The following is a 21,536-nucleotide window of genomic DNA, read 5'->3' on the forward strand; positions in this document are numbered from 1 at the left end:
AGGCCACCATGAAGGAATTTATCGCATTCCCAGACTTTTAACAGCAGGGTTGCTGCAGTCGTGCTGTTTTTTCCAGGACTTTTTACTATCTTCACCCCAGCAATGAATCTTCACTTAATCACTGAATCTGCTGCTACACAGTAAAAATAGATGTTGATGAACTCTCCAGAGTTCCCCAATTCAGTTCCCCCACCTGGTTGCCACAAAGTTACTTGTTTCTACCCTTGTTGTTTCCAAAATGTACAGGGAAAGGCTGTGCAGGCTTCAAAGCACAGCACAAAGAAACTCTTCCCCCCAACTGATATTTAATAAAAGCTTGACTAAAAGAGGGAAGCAATTGTAAAATACATTATTTCTAAAGTTTAGGCTAGTTTCATTTGCGCTCTTCAAGTCCTGTAAACCGAATTGGTCAGACCACACCTGGAACACCATGTCCAGTTCTGGACACCACAATTTAAGAAGGATGCCGACAAGCTGGATTGTGTGCAGAGGAGGGCAACCAAGATCGTGAAGGGTCTGGAAGCTAAGCCTTGCGAGGAGCGCTTGAAGGAGCTGGGTATGTTTAGCCTGGAAAAGAGGACAACGAGAGGAGATACGATAGCCAGCTTCAGATGGAAGAGGGAGCAAGCTTGTTTTCTCCTGCTCTGGTGGGTAGGACTTAAACCAATGGTTTCAAGTTCCAGGAAAGGAGATTTCTGATAAACATTCGAAAAAGCTTTCTGACAGTAAGAGCCGTTTGGCAGTGGAACAGACTCCCACGAGAGGTGGTGGACTCTCCTTCCTTGGAGGTTTTTAAGCAGAGGTTGGATGGCCACCTGTCATGGATGCTTGAGCTGAGATTTCTGCATTGCAGGGGGTTGGACTAGATGACCCTTGGCTCCCTTGCAACTCTACGATTCTATGATTCTTTAAGATGGTCCTGGCTCTCAGAACTCAAGAGAGGAGGTTGTTTTCCATGCTAGATCCCAGTCTAACCAGTTCGATACTCTCTCCAGCACATGCATGACACTACCACCATGTATGCAAGTCCTTAAACCAGAGCTGTAGCTTGGGGGGGGGGGAGGTGCTAGCCAGACTTTTGCCCCAGGTGACGCCTCCAGAGAGGTGCCACTGAGGCCCCCAGTCTGTGTGTGTGCACGTGAGGGGATGCCAACTGGTTCTTTGACCCAAGTGAAATAAAGCCTAGTTTCGCCCCTAAACACATTCACAGTTCCTCTTCTGCAATAGTGTGGCTCTGCAAGAAGGGGGAATATGCTCTGCTATACAGTAAAGGTAAAGGTAAAGGTAAAGGGACCCCTGACCATTAGGTCCAGTTGTGGCCGACTCTGGGGTTGCAGCGCCCATCTTGCTTTATTGGCCGAGGGAGCCGGCGTACAGCTTCCAGGTCATGTGGCCAGCATGACTAAGCTGCTTCTGGCGAACCAGAGCAGCGCATGGAAACGGCTTTTACCTTCCCGCCGGAGCAGTACCTATTTTTCTACTTGCACTGTGTGCTTTCAAACTGCCAGGTTAGCAGGAGCAGCGACCGAGCAACAGGAGCTCACCCCATCGCGGGGATTCGAACCGCCGACCTTCTGATTGGCAAGTCCTAGGCTCTGTGTTTTAACCCACAGTGCCACCCGTGTCCCTTTACAGTCCTAGCCAGCAAACCTGCTTCTCAGCTGGTGGGAGAGCGCGGGGGTGGGGGCGATATGTGTGCTTTCCCAAATTAATTTTAAAACACAAGTGCACTCTGACATTAGTGATAGATTGAGTTCAGCATCTCTTTCAATGCCAAGCTATTAATTCTAAAGTTTGCTTGACAAAGAAATACACACGTACATACACAGTGTTTAAACAGTGGCATCATTTTCAGAAAGGAGCAAAACCTGACCGGCAGCAACAGCCCAACCTTCCCCAGATTTCTGCTCTCAATATGGTTTTGGACTCCCGACTCTCATCAGACCCAGGCAGCATGGCCAATAGGCATGAAGGGATTTGTAGTCCGGAACATCTAAAAGTTGCCAGGTTAAGCAAGGATGGTCTACGGAGTGTGGGAACAGATGCTGGAAGTAGCTTACAGAGATGCAAACTGATGGCATTGTTGGCCAACACAAGACTACCAGAAGCAAGGCTTGAACCTTCCTTCCTTCTCCGCAATCACTGCTCATCAGTCAAAATTGCCTCATAGCATGAGGAATGATCCTTTAGCTATTAGTAGAAATTGACTGAAGTGTTGCTAGCAAATATAACAGAAGTGGATGCTCGTCTCACGTAGAGACAAGATGTTTGGTGCCAAAAGCAGCCAAGCCATTTAAAATTTGTTTTCAAAAGTTACCTCTCGAAACATTCAAAAGGCGTATATTTTTAGGTTGTTGTCTAATATTCCTGGTAGGTAATGAAAGCAATGTACATGACATTTACCGTATTTTCTTCTTCTTTAAATAACTCCTACAGGTGAAAACCTGTAGGTGAAACCCGTGGGTGAAAACTTACAGGTGAAACTCCTACAGGGACACGGGTGGCATTGTGGGTTAAACCACAGAGCCTAGGACTTGCTGATCAGAAGGTCGGCGGTTCGAATCCCCGTGACGGGGTGAGCTCCCGTTGCTTGGCCCCAGCTCCTGCCAACCTAGCAGTTCGAAAGCATAAACTGCAAGTAGATAAATAGGTACCGCTCCGGTGGGATGGTAAGCAGCATTTCAGTGCACTGCTCTGGTTCGCCAGAAGCGGCTTAGTCATGCTGGCCACATGACCCGGAAGCAGTACGCCGGCTCCCTCAGCCAATAAAGCGAGATGAGCGCCATAACCCCAGAATCGGCCATGACTGGACCTAATAGTCAGGGGTCCCTTTACCCTTTACCTTACAGGTGAAATGCTTGCAAAAACAACAACACAAATACTTAAAGTTTATCCACATCTGCCTGAAATTCCATTAGTTTAATATAAAAGCACAACTTTATTCTATGCAAAAAAAGAAAAGAAAAAATGGGGCTGGGGAGGGGAAACACGGAACAGAATATGGCATTATTTCTGACATAAGTAGCAAAAAACAATGAGCCTTGGGTCTGATCCAGAAATGCTACACAGCAGAAGTACTCAGTGTTATCAGTAGTTTTGAATTTTGGGAGCAAAGTTGGGGGGTGGGGAGAAGGGAAAGGAAACTCCCAGCTTTGAATACCCTGTCTCCAGCTGCACTCCTACCCCTTCCTTAATGGGAAAGCCCAGCTTCTGTTGAAAGACAGCTCAGGTCTTCATCAGGAGCTAAGATGACACAACAGAACTACAGAGCCTTACAAAGTGTTGGTGCTGACCTTTAAAGCCCTAAACGGCATTCAGTCCAGTATATCTGAAGGAGCGTCTCCACCCCCATCATTCAGCCCGGACACTGAGGTCCAGCGCCGAGAGCCTTCTGGCGGCTCCCTTACTGCAAGAAGCCAAATTACAGGGAACCAGGCAGAGGGCCGTCTTGGTAGTGGTACCCTCCCTGTGGAACGCCCTCCCACCAGATGTCAAAGAGAACAACAACTACCAGACTTTTAGAAGACACCTGAAGGCAGCCCTGTTTAGGGAAGCTTTTAATGTTTGATGTATTACGGTATTTTAATATTTTGTTGGAAGCCGCCCAGAGTGGCTGGGGAAGCCCAGTCAGATGGGCAGGGTATAAATAAATTATTATTATTATTACATACTGCACGGATGCATATTTTCATTTGTCCTTCATACTGCATGGGTGTTTTGCATTCGGCACAGCTGCTGCAACGAAAAACCTAGTTTTGGGTTCGCTGAGAGGCATGGAGGGGTGGAAGCACTGTGCACTGCCTTAAAAAAAATACTAAAAAGGCATTGTCAAGACAGCCAAGGACTGTCCAGGAAGGACATGATTATTGTTCAGTGCAGTTAGCAAAGCCCCTTGCCAAGTCCCCCCCCCCTTTCCAATTTTATGCCTCTTAGCTGAGAAAGGATCCAGCTCAATTCCTCAACTCTTTCTCCACTCTTCTGTTGATACACCCATGCACATAGTACTAATTATTAGGAGTCATAAACAATAATGACAGTCTCAGGTAATATGGCACTGCCTATTGATTTATCCTTTCGACAAGACATAAGGGAAGGTCCTGAGATGCAGGCTCACAAAAAGGGCTTCCCTCACTGTTGGCAACCACAGAATTCGTGTGTGCACCAAGGGCCATCTGTCATAGCCAGTAACAGATGCTCTGTGCACATACAAACCACATTTTTAGTTGTGATGCTTTCAGCTATACAGCTAAGGAACAAGATATTAGGGAACTTCCAAGAGAGGAAAAGGTCACTTCATTTGTTCAAGGTATAGAAATACGTAACTAAGTATGTTAAGCTTTTATTGACTATATATACGACATACTCCTTTCAAGGGAGCCATTTGCAAAAATTATACAGGACAACAGGAGAAATACTATGTTTAATCCTCCGTGTACAATATTATCATATTCTAGATTGTTTAGCAAGATTATTAAAACAGTAGCCTTATCATCAGGCCGCCAAATTCTAGCTAAGCATATAAATTAAATGGTTCAGAACAAAGAGGCATACATAATGTTGCGCCAAAGTAAACATGAGTCAAGTGCTCAGATCTTATGATCATCAATCAGGTCAATTAATCTTGGCAAGAATACATAACGAAGGTCATACAGGAATGAATTTCCATTTCAATGGAACTTTGAAGCAAGGGAGTACAATTGGCACTGCAACCTTAGAAAGCAGTTCAAAAGCCATGTAAGCAGTGTCCCTTTACTTTTAAACCTGTTCAGCTCCTATGGAACCAACCAAGGCCTAACTCACGCAAGCCACAACTATGTGCACTGGTTTGTAACTCTGCCATGTAGGCAGTAGAGGATGGGAAGCTGTTCATGAGAAGCTGTTTTCCCACGCGGTTCGGTGGGTTTCAGCCAATCACAACTCACATAGATAGCATAGAACATGGTGCAGTGCCCCACGCATCAGTTGCATTAGAACCAAACCTCAGAATACAACCAGAGTCAAGTGAAAGCAACTTCTTCTAGAACAGTCCTGATATATTCCCAGGGACAAAAACCAAGAACTGAGATTCCGATTTTTAAAGCTCATGCATGGTATAATGTATGATGCCATACACTTGTAATATCCCTGGGAACAGAGACTACGGAACCCACCGGTGGCACATGCCCACATTATCAGTTGGTGGCAGCACCAATGTGTAATTGCATCAGTTTACAGCAAAGGTGTTATGGTCATGCTGATGCCGTGAACTAAATTTACCCCAAAAGAGCATTTAGGAATTCAAGTTACTGTTCAGTACATTACCACCTCATCACAGGCTGATGCAGCAGAAGAAATCAGCACTAGCTGATTAAGAACGGTGGTTCCCAATCCTGGGAACTGAGCCTATATACCACTCACAACCTCACAGGAGAAAAAAGGCTTCTCCACTCTGTCTGCTGCCTAATTCAGGTGCTCCGCGATTAGGGAAGGACTGACAGCAGCCACATGCATGGATGAGACATACCCCAGCATAGGCGCCGACTCCATGGGGCCTGAGGGGGCCCGAGCCCCCTCAAAAATTCGTTTGGGGGGGCTCTGCCCCCCCAATAATTTAAGAAAATTATTAGTTATATTATGCTTTGTAAAATCACAAAATTATGTTGGTATTTTTTATTTTCCTTGTTTGACGATAGTTACCTTTTAAAATACATTCAGTAATGAGTTAAAACAAATAATTATTACGGTAGTAAAAGAGGCGGCGCGAGTAGTTTTGCTCGGTGCGTGCGACTGGCCCAGCCCCTCTTTCCTTTTCCTCTCTTCTGCTCTCCCGCCGGACGCCTGAGGAGAGTTACTTAGCGGTTCTGAGGAGCCGCTGTTGTTTCGGCAGGGGAAAAACCGCCGCCCGCGAACCGCCGAGCTCCCTCTCTCTTTCCAGCCTCTCTCTCTCTCTCTCTCTCTCTCTCTCTCTCGCTATGGCCAAGGAGGAGAAGAAGCCCTTCAGCCAGTCTATGGCCGAGTGGCGGAGGTTCATCTACAACCCCAACAGCGGCGAGTTTCTGGGGCGAACGGCCAAGAACTGGGGTGAGGAGGGCGAGCGGGCGAGCGAGCGCGCGCGCGCGGGGAAGGGAGGGGAGGGTGCGGCCGCACGAGGGGCGATGGGAGGTGAGGCGCGGCGGGCACTTGCCTTGCCCACCACGCATCTCTCTCCTTCTCGGCCTCTCTCCCTCCCTCAGCTGGCGAGGGGGCCACGAGGCGGGTGGCAGCAGCAGCAACGGGCCGGGAGCGGCTCTTAGAAAACTTCCCGGGGCAGGACCCCGGTATGGGCCCCCCCAATATTTTTTATAAGTCGGCGCCCCTGTACCCCAGTTAATTCAAGTATTTCCCTCTATGAAGCAAGCTTTCAGTTTTATTCTCTAGCTGGAATGTTATGTAGATTTGGGTCTCTGTTTTTATACTTTTGGATAACTTACATCTGAATCAAACTAATATCTGAATACGCTATGTGCATCTATCTCCTCCAGAAATGTTCTGTGATGTTTTCGTTTTCTTCCCCTAAGGCAGAAGCCACCAACAGAAGGCCAGGCATTAGCTGTGATATTCTGACAGGAGGAAAATACAGTGTTGCATCCTTCTCCATCTGGTGTGTGTGTGTGTGTTCTTCCTCCTCGACAAACCCCTCGATTTTAGAGGCGGATGCTTAGCCATGTTGCAAATTGTTTTAACTTCTGCATGTATCTGTTGTTTCTTATACGCTCTTTCAGCTTCTCAATTAACGTTTCTTCTTTCCAGATTCCTTTATTTTTCCTCACGGCTTTCAATTCAGCTCGAAGGAGCCTCTTGTGGAGTTTCCAATATATCTGGGATTCGTGAGCTAGTCCGTCAATACGGACTGTCTTGCCAAGCCCTCGTCTCAGGATTTCTTCATTTAGGCAGATACTGGAAAATCTACCCTGTTCGGAATAGACATTGATAGCGCTGTTGAGTGTCTTACACAAGAATTACAGAAAACAACAGCCACATTAAAGGTAAAAGGACCCCTGACCATTAGGTCCAGTCGTGGCCGACTCTGGGGTTGCGCGCTCATCTTGCTTTATTGGCCGAGGGAGCCAGCGTACAGCTTCCGGGTCATGTGGCCAGCCTGACTAAGCCGCTTCTGGCAAACCAGAGCAGCGCATGGAAACGCCGTTTACCTTCCCGCCAGTGTGGTACCTATTTATCTACTTATACTTTGACGTGCTTTCGAACTGCTAGGTTGGCAGGAGCAGGGACCTAGCAACGGGAGCTCACCCCGTCGCGGGGATTCAAACCGGCACCCTTCTGATCGGCAAGTCCTAGGCTCTGTGGTTTAGCCACCCACCTTAAAAATATTAAATATGCAGAGATTAAGGCTGCAATTCTATGCATTTTTGCTTGGCAATAAGTCCCAGCGAACACAGAGGGACTTGGGTATATATGCTTAGGATTAGGTTCCATGGATGCATATCCATTCCCCCTGCCCCCATTTTTATTTACCTTACTTACTACCACAAGGCAATCAAGCGCTGAGTCCTTCCTTCCCAGAAGTTGGAACCACATCATCTGTGGGGGTTTTACCTCTTCTTTCAACCAGACCGTGCCATCTGGTGTTAACTCCACACCAGCAAGTCTGATCAGCAATAAACCATCTGAATTCCCTAAGGATGCATGCACAATAACATTGTTTAATTACAACATTATCAGAGACACTTTGTTGGCTTAATAAATCTAGGCAGCTGGGGTTCTGATCTGCTAGGTTTACATGGAAAATTTCGCAGCTTGAGTGAATATTCTTGGTTTTACAGCTAGAACTGTGGGTTTTGGGGGCTTTTTTTTTTTAAGTTAACATTTGCCATAGGTTGAAAGAGCCAAAGCTACTTCAGAAATCATCTGCCTTGTAATATTTCCAATATTCTTCATTATTATGGGATTAATGTGGACTCCCTACAAAATTTTGCCTCTAACAGAGTCAAGCAACTCATCAAAGAAAAAATTTATTTGGACTTTAAACGGAGGGACCTTCATTCACTTTTCCAGATGGCATACGCATCCTGATATCCAATATATAAAACATCTTTTGGGCTGGAGCAATACTTTATTAATCTCATGCTGGGACCACTTAGAAAAGTATTTACAGCTTTGCGTTCCCAGTGCATGCCCTCTGCATATCTAATGGGAAGATTTAATAACAAAGACTTTGCATCTGTGAGTCGGGAAATGTGGAGGACATTGAACTCTATTTGTTACAGTGCCCTTTATACACATCCCCTAGAAAAAAATTCCTCGACTACATCCTTTGCTCTCTTTCAAACCCACCTCCCCTTGAGAAAATCTCTATTTTGCTGGCTGGCAATAACATATTTATTACTGCACTGGTTGCAAAATTTGCCTTGGCTGCAAGTAAGTTGAGAGCTAGGCACCAAGACAAGTAAAATAAGGGGAAGTGTGAGATGTGGAGTGCTTAACTTATGCAGGTGTGATTTTTGCATTTTTGTATGTTTGCTTTGCTGTTGTTGTTCAGTTTTAAATCAAATATTTGTATTCTACACATTGTGACCAGTTGTGATGGCTTATAGCTTTTAGCTATAATTCATTCATATTTCCAATGATGTGGAATATAATAACCTTCCATCACCAGAGAACAACTGTACTGTACAGCTTTCTGTATCAAAAGTGGTTGGGATACAGACATGAAAAAGGAAAACATATTTTGACGTTGCTTACAGTGGTGCCTCGCAAGACGAAAAGAATCCGTTCTGTGATTCTCTTCGTCTAGCGGTTTTTTCGTCTTGCGAAGCAAGCCCATTGAGGGCTTAGCGGATTAGCACTATTAGCGGCTTTTAGCGGCTTATCAGCTTAGCGGATAAGCAGCTTAGCGGCTTAGAAAAAGGGGGTGGAAAGGGGGGGAAAGTCGGAAAAACTCACAAGACATTTCGTCTTGCGAAGCAAGCCCATAGGGAAATTCGTTTTGCGAAGCGCCTCCAAAATGGAAAACTCTTTCGTCTAGCGGGTTTTTCGTCTTGCGAGGCATTCGTCTTGCGGGGCACCACTGTATTTAAATGGTACAGGCTATACACCTGCGCTGTGCCCCTGAAAGAACAACACTTGAGGAATGAAAATTAACATAGACAACCCTTGTAAATAATCTCCTGTAAGGAGTGAAAGTTAACCTTAGTCCCACAGCATGTGTTTCCAAGGTGTGCAGAAGGCTTGAGAAAATAAGAAGTATGTGCTTCAAATTTTATACCATAAGTACAAGCTGCTCAAGCTGTAACGCATGAAGTAGTCCTCGTTTAGAAAATGTTCACTCTATAGCTAGGATAGGATGGATTATACTTGAAAAATACTAGAACCTCTGTCTTTGAAGTAGGAAAACAGTCAGCGGTGCAGTTATTTTCATCTTGCGACACTGTTATGGAAATACAATGTTATCTCTAAATCAAGCCACGCAGAAGTAAGAAAGGAGCACATGGGAGGTACAATAGCTCTAGAATTCCAGAATCACTACGCTTAAGAATGACTTTTAGCCCAAGGGCTTAGTTATGCTCAGCTCAGTAAGATTTTTACTACCTTTTCCTTGAACAGTAGACCCCAAGCAAATGGCTTTTGAAATTCTCCTCAGTTGTATCTCATGTAGCATGGGGAAAAAGCAACCCTGAATTGCCTCTGAGTTAAGTGGAACAAGTTGTGCAGCACTTTGGGTCCTTGCTGTTCTATGTTCACTTTGCTGGATTTCATTTCCCATGGATTTCTCAAAGAGATTAAGACAGCAATCCTAACCCCACTTCCGTGAGAGCATGTCTCACTGAATTAAATACGTAGCTAGGATTGCAGTTAAAGCACTCAAATTCTTTTGCAATGTCTAAGCACACACTGTACAGTGGTACCTCGGGTTACATACGCTTCAGGTTACATACACTTCAGGTTACAGACTCCACTAACCCTGAAATATTACCTCAGGTTAAGAACTTTGCTTCAGGATGAGAACAGAATTTGTGATCCGGTGGCGCAGCGGCAGCTGGAGGCCCCATTAGCTAAAGTGGTGCTTCAGGTTAAGAACAGTTTCAGGTTAAGAACGGACCTCCGGAACGAATTAAGTACTTAACCCAAGGTACCACTGTATTTGCTTTGCGTATGCATTTTCTGGGGATTCCATTCAATGATACCAGGCAGATTGGGATATTTTTATCAAAACCAAAAAGGACTCTTGTGGCATAAGCTTTCCTGGGATACAGTCCATTTAATAAAATGCATGAAGTATTATTCCGAGTTTGTACATACATACTTACATGATTGGGATGGTGAAATTGTGTGGAAGGGTGAGGTCAGGACGAAATGAGCGGAAAGGTACAGACTGTGACAATCATGCTATTAACAGTATCAAGTTTGCAGATAGTTAAATAATGTTTAACTTGGCCGCTACGGGCTCACGCACGTCTTTCATCCTACTTACATCTTCTCTGCAAAGATGAAATGATTGGAAGGGTAATGGGAACATGTTCAATTTCCAATCCTCGTTCACTTATTCGGTGCAACCGTCCCCGCAACTTAACGTTCTTCTCTATAAATTCCACTGGTATTTCCATAGCAGTTGTGAATTTGGTTGTCTTTTCATGAAAAAAAGGAAAGAGACAGGGGAGGGGGAATAAAAAAATGAAGAACTTGTAACGTCCAGATAGATCTCTGTAATCATTTAATTCACATAACAAGATACCAGCAAATGTTTCCAAGCTATAACCCGTCACTCAATGGCAAGTTGTCATTTTATAAACCTATTCTATGAAGCAGTTTAAGACTCTGTGATCCACATATCACAACTCACCTTCAAGCCCGACATAGAATGGGCTATACATTGAAACAACTGATGAAAATCAGGCCTTATGAGAAAATATATGTGTATATCCTCTCCCCTTCTTCTTCTTTTTACTTAAGAGCTGTTTCACACATTATGGGCTGCCGATGAGTGCACATTCAACAAAGGAGAGCAACCTCTCACAGTTCCCTTCTGAATATTATCTGTGTGAGACATGGGCTTGCAAACATGCTTGTTGCATTTTACCATTTTAAAATATATTCCTGGGACATTTCAAAATTTAACGTATGATGTCATCCTACTAGCAACGTCCTACTAGCAACTTCGGCACATTTCCCTCTCCAGACAATGGGATCAGGTCCTCAGCCTCAACTCATCTCAGAAGGAAAAGGAGCAAGGTTTTGGGGGGTGGGGAGGGGAAGAGAAGTTTGGAGGGTGGATGCCAACCTCTGAAAAACAGTACGGATGTAGGAGAAGCTGGTAAATGGAGCAGGGCCCAGCAGAGTAACTAGAGTTTACCGCCAGAATGGTCTTTTGCTATGTTGCTCATATCACATCTGGCTTCTATTAACTGAGGAGGTCAAGCCACCAGCAATTAATTTATTACCCAATCCTTCTCTCCTGTTGTCCTGCAAGGTCTCTTCACAGAAACAGAAGACCTTGCAAACAACATCCGAAGGTTCTGTAAATAAACATAATGAAACAAGTCTGCTGATTGTGCTTAGTTTGGCTTTCCAAAAGCAACTGACATGACATATTCCTACATGGAAAATACTCTAGTGAAGCCATGTTTGGCCACAGAAACTGCACAGCGCTGACTAATTTAAAATTAAAAACATAGCAAGACCTGCTCACACACTGAAGCCGACTCCTAGGCTACATCTCAGCTAGACAAGTTGCATATAAAAACAAAGGGATGCGGGTGGCACCTTGGTCTAAACCACTGAGCCTCTTGGGCCTGCTGATCGGAAGGTCAGCGGTTTGAATCCCCACGACAGAGTGAGCTCCCATTGCTCTGTCCTAGCTTCTGCCAACCTAGCAGTTCAAAAGCACGTCAAAGTTCAAGTAGATAAATAGGTACCACTGCAGAGGGATGGTAAACGACGTTTCCGTGCAATCTGTTTTCTGTCACAGTGTTCTGTTGCACCAGAAGCGGTTCAGTCATGCTGGCTACAGGACCCAGAAAGCTGTCTGTGGACAAAGGCCGGCTCCCTTGGCGAGATGAGCGCAGCAACCCCAAAGTCAAATTTGAATGGACTTAACCGTCCAGGGGTCCGTTACATTTACCTTTTACCTTTTAAAAACAATGTAAAAGCCCACCCTCGGGCTTGCAAGACACAAGATGAAATTCAAAGCAAGGGCAGACGTGGGGAATGGTAAAGGTGGAAGACTGATTTGGAGAAAGATGGTGAGCAGCCAAGTTTTGAAGGAGGTGTTTAAATGCAACAACAGGAGCCAGATGGATGGCAGGAGACAAAGCGTTCCAATGGCAAAGAGGGAGGATAGTCAATGAAGTGATAATGTGTCTCTCACATTGCCATTATCTGCTCTTTTACTCCCTGCCAACCTACCACTCATGGTACTGCTGCTACTATTAATATTGCTACTGCTTCACACATGCCACTTTTCTGCACTGGCCCTCGCACACAGCCACTCACTATATCACCAGCCTGAGATGACAGCTCCTGAAAAGAAGAAATCAGGGGCCTGTCAATTTGGTCTTCAGAAATCCCAGTGGGCACATTGAGACATCTGAATCTTGATTGCTTATGGGCCCGTCACTAATTGAACACATGAAACCAATTGCATACGCATGCGCACACACGCGCGCACACACACACAGAGGTATCCCGTTCTCCATCTGGGAAGGAGAGGGTGTACCAACAGTATAAGATACCTTTTCTAAAGCAATGTATCTCATCAGATAGTTCTGCGAATAAAACAAAAATCATGTGGAGCAGATTTTTTTTAAAAAAAATTACACAGTGATGCTACTGTCCATCTCATCTGTAAATTATGAACCCACATTTGAACAATATAGGTTTCCACACTGTCAAGAAAATGATTCATATACTCATAGGAGGAGATCGACATAGAGCGCAAAGTGGAAAACTGCCCAGGAAAGTCAATATTTATTTGCCATGTGCCGGAAGACCCATACAGGTACTAACAAAGGAAGTCAAACATAATTTAAGAGAAACATCCTGGGTGATTTGGGGAGACAGAAACAATGCAACATAAAATAGCAATGGAAAGTTAATAGAACACATATAAAAGCAGCTGTTTTTACACAGAACATAGTCCTGTACAAAGTAGCTAATATCCTAGTGATTTACATCCTTAAAGAAGTAAAGCTTGATTTGGGCCATCAAGCAATTGTTACAATGCAGCCTTCCACGTCAGTTTTCCTCATTTGCTTGCTTAACAAATAAGGATTTAGCTGGGAAATAGCCAAATATGTTTTGTCTGTGAAATACGTGACTAGCCTGGGACACAAACAGAGCCTTGAAACACTAATGCCCAACTAGTCTATTGCGTTTCAAGGAAACACATGAGGCTGTTTTCCAGCCAATCTCTTACAAAGCTTTGTAAGGGGGAAAGTAATGCGTGAAAAAGCTGTCCCAAATTATGTGAAAAAACGAGAAATGTCTCCTAGATATTCCAGTTGAAATCTGATTATTTTATAATAATCTTTATTGCGGTCCAACAACCCATAACATGGATTCAGAATAAAATACAGATTCATACAGACAAACCCCCAGGGAAGGGAGACCGAAGCGTTATTTGTTTAGTCATGGGTATGTTGATCTTTGATTCGTATGACTACTGAAAGAAACTTTGCTACGGCCACTGTGATATCATTGGACTTGTCGTCCAGAAGATATTTGATATGGTAGGCTTCAGATTGACCCGGCCGATTTGCCAATAGTGGTTTAATCAATAGTTCCCTAGCTTGATCATATTGTCCACAATGCAATAAAATATGCCTCATGCAGTCAACAGATCCTATCTTGATAAGAGCTACCTCTCAGTCCGCCGTTTAACACTTCTGATGGGAATACATTTAATCTGGCTTTGGTGAAAAGATGCTGATATGTTGGTACTGACTAATTTCTAAGATATGCAGGTGCCTGGAACTCGAACCCATAGTCAATTCCTACTGCTAATGGGCCACAGATAACATGAGATTGAGATCGGAGATCACTATGTGATATGTCCCAGAGCCTTTGCCTCAGAGATTCCAGGGCGGTATCAAAGCCCAGATGGTACAGGAGAGAAGGTGGAATACCAATCGAAGTAGCTTTTCTAACCATAATTTTCATCCATGAGCTGGTAAACTCATTGTTTAGGTATGGAAGTAACCCCTTCCCTAGGCCAAAGACTGAGATATTGAGCCAGTATCTCAGGGCAGCCCACCATGCTTTAGTTGATAGAGGACATTCACCTGTTTCTGAAAATAGTATTGCATTTGGAACACAATTTGGAACTTGTAGGAGGGACCGGAGAAACTTTGCATGGAAGCCATCTGTCAGGGGTTCAGGAGCAGAAGCACACGGAAGAGGGGAGATGGAGAGCAAAGGGGAAGAATCTGAGGGCAGCGTAGGAGAAGATGACAGTGGCCCGAGAGATTCCATGAGCCTCTCCAGCGAATCGGAAGATTCACAGAAGGGGGCGCCAGTGGCCAGGGCAAGGGGGGTCCCAAGGGGGACACCCCAGAAGCAAGGGGCCAGCGGGGACTCCCAGAGCAGCAGTTGGAAATCAGGACCAGCTTCCCCACCAGAGCATAGTGGGGGGGAAGAGTCACAGGTATCGGGAGTAGCGTCTCCCCCAGCAGGGAGAGGAGAGGAGTCAGGGCTGACCACGCCTCCATCGGAGAGTCAGACAACGGAGGGGAGGTCAGATCCGGCCAGTATCCCGGAAGAGGGAAGCAGTGACAGAAGTAGTGTAACGGTCAGGAGGAAGGTCACTGGGTTGGCGCGAGAGGCAAGTTCAAATGTACAGGAGAGTGGGACAGCAGAGAATGAGGATTGGGAACCGGGTCCTAAAGCCCGCCGGAGGCAGGGGGAGGAGCTAAGCGACTCAGCGTCGGAGGAGTCCAGAAAGGGGAATGCCCCAGCGGGCAGGAGGACCCAGAGGAGAAGAGAGCAGCGGAAAAGGTGGAGCAGGGCTAGGATCTTAAACTGGTGTCAGAGGGGAGGAGATTCAGACGGGACTTCGCCGATCTAGGGTTTAAGACGTAGGGCTGCGCGCTGCGGCTTTGAAATGGAAATTGAACTTCAATAAAGACTTTTGTACATTACGACAGCCTAGGGTTGGTCCTCTGTGAGCTGGGACCTAGAGGCAGCCTCGAACCTGGAGAATGAGCCATTGAACCAGACATTTGAGGCATAGAGTTGAGAGACAGATGTTGCATTAAATACCTTAATGGCTGATGGAACATAATGGCCTCTCCTTGTATAAAAGAATAGTATAGCCAGTTTGCTTACCTCTGCCTTTTGATAGGCGGTTTACCAATGATGTTTCCAGGACTTGGAATGATGAAATAGAAGCCCTAGGTACTGGAAGAATTTGGTCTGCTCTAGTTTGTGACCGTCCAGTACCTATTTACTCGGGGACAATCTCTTCTCAAACACCGGGACTTTTGATTTTTCATAATTGATGGATAACCCATTACCAGAGCAGTAGTCTGAGAATTTCCTTAGTTGGTAGTTCAGGCCAGGTCTGGGTTGGGAGAGAATGGCTGCGTCATCCGCATACAACAAGAAAGGGGTCTTTCTCGTCCCTATTTTTGGAAGATGGCCATCAGGGTCCATTAAGCTTGCCTCTAAGTCATTCAGAAACAAACTGACCAAAGTAGGGGCCAAAATGTATCCCTGTCTCACTCCCCCGGCCACCTCAATACAGTCTGAGAGCTGGCCCTGCAACCCACACCTAACCTGCAAATTGCTTCCACAGTACAGGGCTTTTTATGAGATATAGGAGACGTTTATCCTTCAGTACTAGATGTAATTTGGACCATAGTTGGAATCTGGGGATGGAGTCAAAGGAAGATTTCAGGTCCATAAAGGCCACGACGAGTTTTCCCTGTAGAGTTCTGGTGTACTTCTCGGCTAGGAGGGACAGCATTAGACAGTGGTCTGATGTTGAGTGGTTTTCATGGAAAGCTGCCTGAGTTTCAGATAGGATATTATAGTCATTTAGAAAAGTTGTCAGTTTGTTTCAGAGAAAGCGGGCATACAGCTTTCCTATAGTTGAAAGCAGACTGATTGGCTTATAATTAGAAGGCATGTTTGGCTGGCCTCTCTTAAAGATTGGGACTACTATTGCATGCTTCCAGCTAGACGGTACTTTGCCCGAGTTATTTACTATCATAAAAAGTGCCACCAGAAGAGGAGCCCACCAGTGCTGATTTGATATGATCAATTCAGCTGAGATAAAGTCATTTCCCAGGGCCTTACCACTCTTCAGGTTCCCAATTAATGTATAGACTTCTTCCACTGTAACTGGGTTCCATTGTGGGAGTAGTGACAGTTCTGCCGAATCTTCATCGTAAAAATTGGCGGGGAGATTTGAATTTTCCGTGAATATATTTATAAAATGGTTCTCCCATACCTGAGCTGGAATGGCACAGATGGGGCTGGGGAGCTATTGCTCAGGAAGCTGGAGACCAGTTTCCAGAAGGGTTTTGTTTCATTGTTTAGCAAGGCATTCAGTTAGAGAGACCAGGAGTTTTGTTCAGACTGCCTTTTTTTTTTTGAAGCCAAAATACTCTTTTCTAATTTTGAAATAGGTTCGGAGTAAATGGTTTAGGCCAGCGTTTCTATAGAGCTACAAGTGAGAGCAAGGTGGAGATCAAAGGTGGCTAACTACCCCAGAAGGAGCACGACGTATCTCTCGCCAGAGGTAGGACCCCTACCCTAACAAAAAATAATTCCTAGCTTAAGGCAAACTGATATTTCATGCCTGTATTTATATATTCTAGGCCGTTTTTATTAACTGAGAAACTGGAGCAGCTGGATGTCATCTTTTCACAACAAACTGAACAGCCAAAATGTGGTGCACCGTTAAGTATAATTAAATATGTTAAATGAGACCCCTAAAGTCTTGTTTCTAAGAACAAGTGATGATGGGCTTTGACAGGTCTTCTTGTAGAGGAGGGGCCATGAGTGACAAGCCCCCGTTCCATGCATCAGCCAAGCTTACCTAGTTGGCAATTACAACCCTCCCTGAAGGATCTCAATGATTATGTGGATTGATATATGGAGAGATGCTGCTTAAGATATGATGGTCCCCGGGCATTTAAACCTTTTAAAGTCCTAAGAGTGAAAAATCAACAAAGCTTGACAGTTCTGGGAAGGACTCTTAAGTCCTCTTCATTTCAATTGGCCCTGAGTAGATAAAACCACCATTTTAACAGGAAGTAATTTATTTTATCAAGCTGCGGGGGGCAGTGGAGGACAGGAGTGCCTGGCGTTCTCTGGTTCATGGGGTCACGAAGAGTCGGACACGACTAAACGACTAAACAACAACAAAATTTATTTTATATTCATTCTAGTTAGAAAACCGACTGCAGTGAATCTGCTTGTGTTCAAATGTCAGCTTACTCTAGGGATCAAGCAGGCTAGAGATCTAAATATTCTGCTAAAAGTACACTTCAGATTGAAAAGGCTCAATTACAATAATACACTTTGGCTAAAAATTACAGATAAGCAAGCAATTACTGCTCATTATTGAACTTGTGCTATGTGCAGCACCTAACCGGTTCAGGCAACTCATAAACATTATTAAATTCAATACATAACTTACCAATTTTACACTCTTTGCAAGTAAAATTACTCCAGCTATCGCCATTCCAGTGCTGATGTTCTGCAGAAAACAACATAATAAATTATTTCATAAAATGTTTAAGTCTCCACTGCATGTCTTTCATTTAACTGAAGCCAGAGCATGCTATCATTATAAAGAGGAAAGCAAAAAATACATATCTGAGAGCAGCCACAGTTATGTGTCAGAAAGGTTTTCTGACTTAGGTTTCGGTTAATCTAAACAACAACAACAACGTTTACAAAGAGATCTCAGATTTAGTTTTCTCTAAGCAATCCATTATTTAAAGAAAAAGTTAAATAAATAAAAGTAAATGATATAAAATTTATAATTATTTTTGGGCATCTGCTGAATTCATTATCTAGCAGCACAATCCTAACTGGGCCTATTCAGAAGTAAGTCTTATTTAATTCCACATGGCTTACTCCTGGGATTGTATCCCCTCTCCATAAAATTTATATACCACTTGGCAGTAAAAAGCAAACAAACCTCAAAGCGACTTTAGAGTAGAGCTTACTTTGGAGTAAATATGCATGGGATTGTGCTAAAATGCAAGTAAAGGCAACCCCAAAACTCATGAAAATAACCAGGACTTCTAAAATGGAAGGGACTCCAAAGGTCATCTAGTTTAACCCTGGCAATTCCGGAATCACAGCTAAAGAATGCCTGGCAGATGGCCACTCAACCTCTGCTTAAAAACCTCCAATGAACGAGAGTCCACCACCTTCCAAGGAAATCCATTTCACTCTCAAAACAGTTCCAATCATCAGAAATTCCTTCCTAACATTTACCGTAGTTGGAATCTTTTTTCTTGTAATTTGAATCCATTGGTTTGAATCCTATCCTCTGGAACAGCAGAAAACAAGTTTGCTCCCTCTTCTATGTGATGACCTTTCAGATTCTTGAAGATGGCTATCATATCATCGCTAAGCATACCCAATTTCAACCCTGACAGAACTCTGTGGCGCCCCACTTCTCACTTGTTCCCAGGATGGCAAGGAACCACTACTGAAACATCTTTGGGTTATGAGTAAATTATGCTTAGGAACGTATCTTGAACACGGCCATCATAGCATTGTGCACACTAAACTACAGATGATTGACATATCAAATTTGCTCAGAGATGTTGCCATTCTGAAACTGTTGCCCATCACAAATGAGCCAATCTTAGAAAATATGACATATTGAAAATCTATTTTGTTGATTTTTGTTTACTGGTTTTGACCCAGGTTCCGCAGGTAGCCCAGCAGAACCCAGAGGTCTCTCATCTGACTCCCAGAATGGCCTCTGGTAACAAGGAACACACACACTCTCTCTCATTATTTTGAACCTCAACCACTTTCACTTCCAACTTCCACTCTCTCCAGTGTGTGAATAGCAACAGATACTCTTCCACACCTCCTCTCCTTATGCAGCCAGCTTCATATGGGTCTATGCAAGCCTTTGCTGCTGTTCATGCCTTGCCCAAATCTCTGCTAGTGAAAGTGAGTCTATGCAGGAAGAGCGGCAACTCAGTGAAATGAATTGCAATAGATTAATCCTCTAAATTTTATTTATGGCCTGTGCGTAAATTTTCATATGAGTATTCTGGGAAGCATGGATAGTAGCAAGCTTCCAACTTTTTAATTTTATTTTTAACACACCTTTATGCTCAGGCTTTTCCTGATCATTAATGCTAGATCTACTGCCCTAGATTTCTTGATCTCCTGATAATTTGCATACTTGCATGCTTCAATCCATTCTAAGCACGCCTGCTAGGGAGCAAGCCTCATAAACCGAATTCCTTGTGTGCAATTAGTCTGAGAATTCAGAAGTAGCTACAGTGGTACCTCGGGTTAAGAACTTACTTTGTTCTGGATGTCCCTTCTTAACCTGAAACTGCTCTTAACCTGAGGTACCACTTTAGCTAATGGGACCTCCTGCTGCTGCTGCACCGCCACGCGATTTCTGTTCTCATGCTGAAGTAAAGTTCTTAACCCAAGGTGCTATTTCTGGGGTTAGCGGAGTCTGTAACCTGAAGCATCTGTAACCTGAAGCATCTGTAACCGGAGGTACCACGTATTGCTTTTGTTTCAACTAAGCAAAATATCTCTTTACTGCAATGGCTTTTAGAACTTCACCTTGAAGCTGAAAACATTTTTCAAAAAGGTTGTGATATATGTGCTGGCATAAACCTTAAAATGTGTTTGGTCTGAGGAAAAAAGACAACGTATGGAAGACGTTGCACCCCTGAAGAATTTCCCTCTTGAGACCCCTTGATTCCAGCTGATGTGGTGTAAACCTCCAGTTTAGACAATTAATCAATTAAAAATATTTTGAACAGTTAAAAAGTTGCCTTAATTAATTGAACAGCTTATTTTTTAAAAATTAAACCAAATAAAGCCTAAATCTCCTGTGGTCTTTTAAAAGTGTAATTGCAGCCACGGAGAAGGTCTTTTAAAAGTGTAAATGCAAGCACAATTTAGATCAGGGCTACAGACCTGGTAGGGACGCGTGTGGCGCTGTAGTCTAAACCACTGACTCTAGGGCAGGCTTCCTCAAACTCGGCCCTCCAGATGTTTTGAGACTACATTTCCCATCATCCCTGACCACTGGTCCTGCTAGCTAGGGATCATGGGAGATGTAGGCCAAAAACATCTTGAGGGCTGAGTTTGAGGAAGCCTGGTCTAGGGCTTACCGATCGGAAGGTCAGCAGGCACGTCAAAGTGCAAGTAGATAAATAGGTACCACTCTGGCAGGAAGGTAAACGCATTCGCAACTGGACTTAACTGTCAGGGATCCTTTACCTTTTTTACAGACCTGGTGGCTGTGGCATTCAGTCTTTTATCCATAACTGTTTCCCAAGTCTGCATCACCCCTGTTCCCCAACTCCTCTTTGCCCCACATGACAAAACACACTTTATACTTTGAAGGAAGGAGAACACCTTTACAAGTTAGTAGTTCCTAACGTCTTTGGACTGCAGAGGAACATCGTTTGACTCCACGAAATCAAACCCTTCCCTCACAAGGAGGACCAAACGCATCCCGTGTTTTCCCCTCAGCCAGTGAAGCAAATCGTGCATGGGAGCAAAGGCGGAACCAAAATAGGCCAAAGAGGGGACTCCCATGTTCCTCCCTCCATTCGCACCCGGGTCCCTGTTATAGCCTGGCGAAGCAGAGCTACAAACCAGAACCTGTTCCCGTGCCTCCAGGGCACGCAACCAAAAAGGGTATGCATATGCTTAGTGCCCATCCCCAACGATGGTGCGCGGCCACGACATCTTTGGAGAAGCAGCAGGCATCCCGGGCTGCAGAGATTCAACATGCCCATTTATTGTCTTGGTCGTCGCCGTTCTGACCTCTTTTCGTTTCAGCCTATCCCCAAAGACCTAAGGGCGAAGGCAGGCAAGCGCGCCTTGCCGAGGCGCCAGCCGGCTCCCTCCCTCGCCACTGCTCCTACCCGGACGAGGGTGAGGTGCTCGTCCGCCCATGCCGAGAGGCGAGAGACGTAATTCGCCGGCTCCCCGCCTCGCTGCCCCGCCATGGCTGACCAGGCGCCGCCACTGTCTGCGCCTTCCTTTCCCCGGTCTTCCGCGCGCACCAGGGCGCAGCGCCGCTTGCCGAACACTTGCAGGAGTCGCGCCTTCATTGCTGCTGCTGCCGCTGCAATAAAAAAGATTCAGTCGACGCCGGTGTTCTTCCTTCTTTCTCCTAGCTTCCCTTTCGTGGTTTGCCGTAAACTGTTTACAGTGCAGTCCTAACTAGGGTTGCCGCCTTTGTTCTGGCCAAATATAGTGGGAGGGGGGAGCGATTTTTATTTTTGTATCTGACTGGTGCTAAAGTGTTGTTGTTGTTTTTATTATGTATTTTGTGGTTTTATATCTTGATTTTATTCTGTGAACCGCCGTGAGACCCCTGTGTATAG

The 21,536-nt window shown here is 44.7% G+C and overlaps 1 protein-coding gene across 5 annotated transcripts; it reads right to left on the bottom strand.

The window, feature by feature from the left end:
• Positions 1-6,343: 6,343 nt before the first annotated feature.
• LOC307217147 (protein C3orf33) lies at positions 6,344-21,221 on the bottom strand. Of its 5 annotated transcripts, none has more exons than XM_079978292.1 (6): positions 21,072-21,221; positions 17,615-17,674; positions 12,705-12,737; positions 10,448-10,601; positions 7,492-7,652; positions 6,344-6,929 (listed from the first exon to the last, which is right to left on the bottom strand). In XM_079978292.1, the coding sequence occupies exons 1-6, from the start codon at positions 21,153-21,155 to the stop codon at positions 6,663-6,665; spliced, it is 759 nt and encodes a 252-aa protein (XP_079834418.1). In that variant the 5' UTR covers positions 21,156-21,221; the 3' UTR covers positions 6,344-6,662. The 5 variants fall into 5 exon arrangements, with proteins under 5 accessions (XP_079834418.1, XP_079834419.1, XP_079834420.1 ...); XM_079978293.1 differs by lacking the exon at positions 21,072-21,221 and adding an exon at positions 20,419-20,478; XM_079978294.1 differs by lacking the exon at positions 12,705-12,737 and having other exon boundaries at positions 21,072-21,220.
• Positions 21,222-21,536: the final 315 nt, after the last annotated feature.

This window comes from Podarcis cretensis, assembly GCF_951804945.1.
Source record: "Podarcis cretensis genome assembly, chromosome: 5".
Classification (NCBI taxonomy): Eukaryota; Metazoa; Chordata; class Lepidosauria; order Squamata; family Lacertidae; genus Podarcis; species Podarcis cretensis.

What these genes read in the sequence shown, in the direction of transcription:
- LOC307217147 (XM_079978292.1), bottom strand. Translation starts at nt 21,155, where the DNA reads ATGGCGGGGCAGCGAGGCGGGGAGCCGGCGAATTACGTCTCTCGCCTC. An exon ending in GATACATTGCTTTAGAAAAG is followed by an intron (nt 10,602 to 12,704) that starts GTATCTTATACT and finishes TTTCATGAAAAG; the next exon opens with ACAACCAAATTCACAACTGC. An exon ending in TTCATCTTTGCAGAGAAGAT is followed by an intron (nt 7,653 to 10,447) that starts GTAAGTAGGATG and finishes ATGCATCCTTAG; the next exon opens with GGAATTCAGATGGTTTATTG.